The sequence below is a fragment of the Vigna unguiculata genome, chromosome 7 (assembly GCF_004118075.2).
Source record: "Vigna unguiculata cultivar IT97K-499-35 chromosome 7, ASM411807v1, whole genome shotgun sequence".
NCBI lineage: Eukaryota > Viridiplantae > Streptophyta > Magnoliopsida > Fabales > Fabaceae > Vigna > Vigna unguiculata.
Window position 1 is genome coordinate 7,613,246 of NC_040285.1, and position 7,623 is coordinate 7,620,868.

General features: G+C 34.8%; 1 protein-coding gene across 1 annotated transcript; it reads right to left on the reverse strand.

Moving 5' to 3' along the window:
• Nucleotides 1–4,328: 4,328 nt before the first annotated feature.
• On the reverse strand, nucleotides 4,329–6,264 carry LOC114189581 (homeobox-leucine zipper protein ATHB-22-like). The gene is made up of 3 exons (XM_028078185.1): nucleotides 6,091–6,264; nucleotides 5,392–5,702; nucleotides 4,329–4,798 (listed from the first exon to the last, which is right to left on the reverse strand). Exons 1-3 carry the CDS (start codon nucleotides 6,179–6,181, stop codon nucleotides 4,541–4,543), a joined length of 660 nt encoding a protein of 219 aa, XP_027933986.1. The 5' UTR covers nucleotides 6,182–6,264; the 3' UTR covers nucleotides 4,329–4,540.
• Between the last annotated feature and the right edge of the window lie 1,359 nt (nucleotides 6,265–7,623).

The window sequence follows — 7,623 nt, forward strand, 5'->3', positions numbered from 1 at the left end:
TTCACCGTTTAGAATCGAACTAACCCCTTTTCTTCCTCTGTTATGCTGTTTCGCCAGCCTGCAAGTTCAGCACTTGAGCTGTTGTGCTCCGAGGTCCTGTGTCAAAGTTGTGTTAGCCCTTTTCCAGGTACGGGAAGTTAGGGTTTTTAGTTTCGAGTCCTTCTTCTGAACCATGTATGAGTTGGTTGTTGATCTTATGGTGTGATATTTCGTTTTGATGCGTGAGGATATATTGCATGAATTGTTTGGGTGGAGAACATGGCTGCTGCAGGTGAAACAGTGGCGAGACCTGTTAATCTTGCTCAAGCGGGCCAGTCTCGCCTAGGCGAGACAAACAGGGGCTCGCCTAGACCAATTTATGCGAGTGGTCGCCCAGGCGACCCGCTCCTTATTTTGAGCGAGCGAGCATCTCGCCCGGGCGAGAGGGGTCACGCCTAAGCGAGATCCCGCGTTGCTCCCTACTTCCCCTTTTGAACCCTCGCTTAGGCGAAGGGGGGGCTCGCCTGAGCGAGCACGTCTCGCCTAAGCGAGACCCCTCAGCCTGAGCGAGGGATTGGACGAGGCAGTGCGCTGTTTGGGTGCTTGTTTATTCTTGTATAATTGATATTGGATTAGGTGTGAATTGTATGATGAGAAACATGTATATAATGGAATATTACGTATGTTTGGCATGAATTATGAATTGCGTATGGCGGGTTGGGTATGATCTTGGCATGTAAAATGAATGAGTGGGTTGGAACTAAAGGAACACGTTATTGATATGAGATGAGGCCCTAGATTCATGGGGTGGTGATGATCAAAGGTATGGATTTGAAATACGATGCGTATGAGGAATTAATCTCAGGGGTTGGTATGGAAATGTAAAAATGATTTAACGTTCTCTTATTGCCGAGTTATGAATGTTGGTCCGTGTCAGCGTGTAAATTCCTTAGGGTCTCTAGGTGGGACCTCCGAGGTCGCGCTTCAGTGGTCGGGACGTAATTCCATGGCCCCTATTAGTGGGTGTCCATGGTGGTGCCCCATCTGTATAACTAGGTAAGGATTCAAGTTAAGGTTGCATCCTGACACTCTAAGGAGCCGGTTAGTCTCACTTAGAGCGGACTGACTCCCGTGGTGAGAGTAGCAGGAGGCCTGAAATTCATTAAGGGCTAACCTTGTGGTGAGGGAGATTTGATTCATCGTAACACTTGTATTACATAGCTCAGGATCGAGCAGCTCGGGGGTGAGCAGAGGCATCCACCACAAGTGCAAGTATCCGCTGAATCCGACTAAGTTATACATATCCGGATGAGTCGAGTCGAGTCGTAGTGTATTGAGTGAAGAGTCTTAACATGTTTGGTTGTTACATGGATGCGAGATGATGAACATATATATTGGACTGTATGATGCATATGTTGTTGGCTCTAGCTTACCCTGTTTGTTGTATGGTTGTCTTGTATGTGGTTCTTCTTTCTTGCGATGATCATCGACTTGGTTGATGGGAGCAGATGGGCGAGGTTCTCGTGGTCAGCAAGGGAATGGCGATTCAACAGCTTAGCCATCTGGGCTGGGGTCATTTTATTCATGATTTCTTTAGGGCTACGACCCCTGTATCGTCTTATGCTTTCTTACTCTACACTCTTCGTTAGAATTGTATCTGATTTATGTTGGCATCGTGGTGTGCCAGGTTGTAGGGGTTGCGTTAAGGACCCCAAGACTACACTGCTATACTTTATCGCGTGACGTTTCCTTTAATTTCGTTTAATAATTAAATGGGACGTTACATGGTTTGATTATCATCGAATTTTTTTTTGACAATATTTTAGATATGTGTGATTTTTATTTTAGTTATCGTTATATTAAATTATGTATTTATTTTTATTGTATTAATAACAATAATTAAATATTTAAATTATGGATGTATTATTTTGATTCTTCTAATATTGTTGGTCAAGATTCGCAAAGAAAAAGTACTAATGTGAAGATTAATCAAATCCATACATAAGAAAAATTAATTTGAAGTTGTGTGTACTATATTTAAATATATAAACATTTTTCACAAATATTTCATCATATTTCTAAATAAAAAGGGAAAAAAATTATTTTTCTCGTCATTTTCTCTTACATACAAGTTTATATGTCGTTCATTTTAGTTTTCTTTTTACAAATCTAGATTAATTTGATTTTGAGATTACGGATTTCGGTTGTAATTTAAAAAAATTATGTTCAGGAACAAGTTGTACTTACGTGATCTTATTATGAATAAGTTGTGATATCAATGACGATTTCACACTAGTAAAGATGAAGTCGTGCAAGCACATATGACAATTTTTTGTATAGATGCTGAATAATACGTTAAATTAAATTCGTGCAAGAGATGAACGACTTATGGTTCAGCCAGTCAAACACTAAAGTTGTAAAAGACTTCTTTCAAAACTTATAAACACTGAAATCATACATGATGTTGACGACTTCATCATTTTTATATAATTATATTTTTTTTTTTTTTTAGAAGTCATGCAGTTTATGTACAACTTCTCATTCTTTATTTTTTTTTTAATTTTATATACATATTTTCTTTTATTTTAAATTATTTTTTAATAATTTGATTAATGGATTTTCAAAATTTCTAACATTTTTAAAATTTATATATAATCATATATTTTCTAATTTTAAGATATTTCTTTTAATAATTTAAATTTTTTTATAACATTTTATATCTTAAATATTTTATAATAATATGATTAAAACAATTAAAACTTTTTATTTTAATTTGTGAATCAAATTATTAAAAATTATCTTAAAGAAAAAAGTTTATGGAAAAATTTTTAAAAATTAATTTTTTTAATCATACTGTTAAAATAATTTGATTTTTGAGATAGCTTTTATTAATTCAGTTAATCAAATTATTAAAAATAATTAAAAATAATTTAATTTAAAAGAAATATTTTTGAACGGAAAGGCTTTGGTTTGTGAAATAATTTTTTTTAACAATTTGATTCACAAATATTAAATGAAAATTTCAAAATTTTTAATCATATTATTATAAAAAGTAAGATATAAAAGGTCATCAAAATTTTTAATTTATTAAAGAAATATTTTAAAATTAGAAAATACATGATTAGATAAAAAGCTTAAAAATGTTTGAAAATTTCAAAATCAATTAATCAAATCATTAAAAAATTATGTAAAATAAAAAATTATGTATATCAAAATTAAAAATAAAAATAAAAAGAATTATTAAGTCGTCAACCTTGCATACGATTTCAATGTTTTTGACTTCTGAAGAAGTCGTAGTATCTTTGCACGACTTCAGTGTTGCTTAGTTGAAGAAGTCGTCCAGCTTTTGCATGACTTTAATAATTAAGTGTATGATAAATTTTAATTGAAGATGTCTTTGACTAACTTCATATTTACACACAAGTTATGCTATACTCGCTCGAGATGAAATCTTCATATTTACACAAAAATCATGTTATGCTCGAGATGAAGTCTTCATATTTACACATAAATCATGTTATGCTCGAGATGAAGTCGTACCATGTAGGTATGATGACTTTATATATGTAATATTTTTAAAATGCGACATAATTTCAAAATCAAATTAACTCATATTTGTAAAATACCTTCATTTTAAAGAAATTATAACATATAAGTAACAAACAAACTACAAACGCACTTTTTAAGTTATAAGAACTTTTAGGATTAGGGTGTTTGAAATGCATTTCTGGTTAGAAGGAAATCTAACTTACATCACACCAACTGATTTCCAAACACACCCTTCCATAGTGATAGTTTGAGAAGTACCACAAGTATGATTTCAATCCAAACCACAGGTTTCATCGTACTTATTTAAGAAAATCAAACTCAACCTTATTATAAGAAGATGTTTCATTATTCAAATCAATTCTCAACTAATTTAAACTTTCAATTACTGTACATATATGTATAAAAAAACAATTTTTTCAATAAACACCTTTTTTTCTCTACTTTTGTTTTTCTTGTTGTCATATCATATTTTCTAAAATCCCATTACTCATCTCTTATTTATTTTTTCTCTTTGAATATACATTGGTGTTTTAGGTATTATTCATATGCAATAGAGTCTTCACTATCCCAATTAAAAAAAGACTTTCCTTGCGTATACGGACACTACACTTCATGACGCAAGACACATTCAAAACATTAATATTATAGTATATATATACATGCAAAGATTATAAAAGTTTTAGTGGTAAAGAAGGATCATAAATATAAAATAACAGTACGTAACAATTAACGACGATTTTCATGCAACTTGGAATGGACTAATAAAGTGATGTCTGCAGGAACAGCTATTTTATGGTCATAATAATTACCGTACCAACCAACAACATGCAGGTCTCTCTGCTCGATCTCTTTGATTTTATCCTAATGTCAGTTCCTACGGAAAAAGGGTTTTCCATCACCTTAACCACACTACACACACAAATTACGTTACCAATAAATTAAGTTAATTATAACTAAACTCATCATCACTCGCAATAATATTATTATTTCAAACACAAAGTATTATTCACTACTAGGGATAGTAAGGGACCCCAGGCCAGTAGGGTAGTACTGGAACTGTGTTGTAATCTTCCAAAGTGAAAGAACAGTTTCCTTCTCCGATATTCTGATGCTGCTGATGCTGCTGCTGCTGCTGCACTGTTCTTCGTTTCGAGCAACGCAGAGCCTCTGACGTGCTTTCTACTGTTTCTTCTCCAGAGATTTCTGTGTAACCTGTTGATACTTGTGTTCTAGAAGCTTGTTCTCTCAGCATACCCTTCAACTTCATTACCTGCACACGCAAAACAGCTCAAGGAAGTGACCAGTTCCAAAGAATGAATGTCTACTTCATACTACACTTCACCCAACCACCAATCATTACGTCATTTCAAGCCACAAAAAACAGTGTTGTGTTCAACATGGCTCTATGAGTGCTGCTTTCAAGTGCTGCATAATTAACTCCAAGAGAAAACCCAGTTCAAATTTATGAAATTTATCACCTTTTTTTTTTTCTGGGTATATAGAAAACTCAATGCGTGTCTAGTGAGGTGTCTATATTGAGATTGAAAGAAACAGAAAAGAAAAATTTTATGATATATATCAGAAGAAAAGGATAGACATGAAAAGCGACAAATGGGTGAGTGATTGCACTATCGTCACGTGTGTGAAATTTGAGATTTGTGAACGTATTGTTTTGGAAAGTAATTCACGGTCATCCAATACCAGATGACATCTATACAGGAAAAGAAAGAGAAGAGAGAAGTACAGATATCATAAGTGTGTGATGTGATAAAAAAAGAATGATAAAAAGAGTAATAAATGATGATATATCTAATCTAATCACTGTGTTGTGTATATATATATATATATATATATGTAACCTACCTCTTCCTCTAGCTTCTGTTTTTCCTTGGATATGACATCAAATTCCTGTTTAAGCGAATCGTACAAGTGTTCAAGTTGCTTGTTCTTCCACCTTGCACGCCTATTTTGGAACCAGACAGCAATTTGACGAGGTTGAAGCCCTAACTCCTTGGAAAGCTTCATCTTTCTATCAGGGTCAAGCTTTATCTCCTTCTGAAAACTACTCTCCAACGAGTCCAACTGGTCGCTCGTTAATCTCTTCTTCTTGTCCTGGTTCATTTTTTCCATGGACGAACTTGACTCCGCTACACTTTGTTGCTTCACTTCAATTCCTTGATTAAGTAACACACGGAGAGAGACAGAAAAGAGAGAGTTCAGTGAACAAGAGTTGCAATTTTCTAAAATGTTCAGTGTCTTTTTTAACTATTGCCAAATTAACCACCTTGCTTTAACATAGGAGTATACCTATTGTGTAGCACTTGTTCAAGAAAGGCAATAATTATGGAGGGTACATACGTAATGGCTTGAACATGAAGTTACTATATTCATTCGAAAATTTACAAAAATAGAGTCTGGAAAACGTAAAGGAGTCACTAAAATGCATGGTATAGAAGCTAAGTGTTTGAAAGGAGTAAGTAAGTAAAAAAGAAAGTAGGTTGATGCCATTCCAGGAAAAAAGGTGAATGCTTTTAGAAGAAGAGTAGTAGATAGCTTGTTTACCTGGGTATGGTGTGTAGTTGTAGTTGTAAAGGAAGCCGAAGGAAGAGTCTGGTCGAGGAACATAACGTCTTGTGCTCCCGTTCCACTCCATGTCTGCTCTTGTTTGTTTTCTTGTCTCTCTTCTCTTTAACTTATCACTACACCTCCAATCTTTATATGGACCTCACTAATACATGGACCACATAGCAGTGAAGAGAAGAAGATAGAGAGAGGTCATAAGTGTGTGCAGCAAGTTTAAATAGGGTTTATGGGATTAGATTAGATTCCTCTAATAGAAAAATAAAAAAGAAAAAGAGTTGATGGGATTATATTAGTTACAGTAAGAATAAGATATATATGCATTTAAAGAGGTACTTGTGGATATTAAGAGAAAGGGTTGTGAATTTGGTGAGGTTTTTGTTGCGTGGATGATCCTACTTCACTTTTGGGGCGCAACAAAGTTTTGTGTTTAATGCAGAAACCGTACAGAGTAGGTTGGGAAGAGAAAGAGAGAGAGAAAGGTGAAGAAGGCGTGAAAAAGGGAAGGCATGTGTCAGTTGGCCCCCAGGAAGGCTTGAACGGGGACCATATTTGATCATAGACCTATGAATCGAGTGTTTCCATTGTGGCACACTGTGTTGTTGTGTTAGCAGAAAAGAATGGTGGGAGTTTTGCAAAATGGGTAAAATGGGTTCCAAAACGGGAATTTAATAGCAACATAGGAGAAGTTCTTTGGCCCTCAAAAGAGGGTACGTGAACCTGGCAACACTGCTACCCTCACATGAGACAAATAAAGGAAGGTAAATAAAACACAAGACTTAAGACTTAGCCTCACTACTCACTTCTGTTTCTTTCAACTCCCACCTCTCCCTTTCACCTTAATTATGGCTTTGCAGTGTCACAGAGAAGAAAGCTGAGACAATCTCACTTTCACCTCTCCTGTCTCTAGATCTATCTGTTGCTTCCTTGCACAAAATCGGGATCTGGGTTTTCCATTTCAATTTTTTTCTGCAAACAAACAAATCCATTCATTGTCTGTGCTGTGGTTTGGTGCACAGATTGGACTGCTGTTTCGCTGTACCTTTTGCTCCCAAATAAAAGCAGAGCTTGGAGCGATAAGGAAGCCCTTTCTTTCGGCCCCAAAATCCTGACAGAGATAGGTCAGACAATCCAACTTCTACTTCTCCATCATCTCTCCAACTTCTTTATCTCATCACAACATTACATCCTTAATACCATCATGTCCCAAACAACATAAAATACTGAGTTTTTTTTTTTTTTGCTGTCTTCTACTAAACATTACAACTACACTATTACACTGTGATGTTGTATATGTTCAATCATCTCTCATTAATTAGGGTCGGTTTCCATTTCTTACAATTCAAAACTCATGAAGAATGCGATACATAAATTCCTTTTATTGAAGTTGCACCCACAACCCACAAATGATATAAATGTTACCATTGTTTTAGCTTTACTTTAATTAATAACATAAGTTGTTTACTTCTTTGTGGGCCAATTAAATTGAGGTATTTATTTTAGTAAATGCTTTCA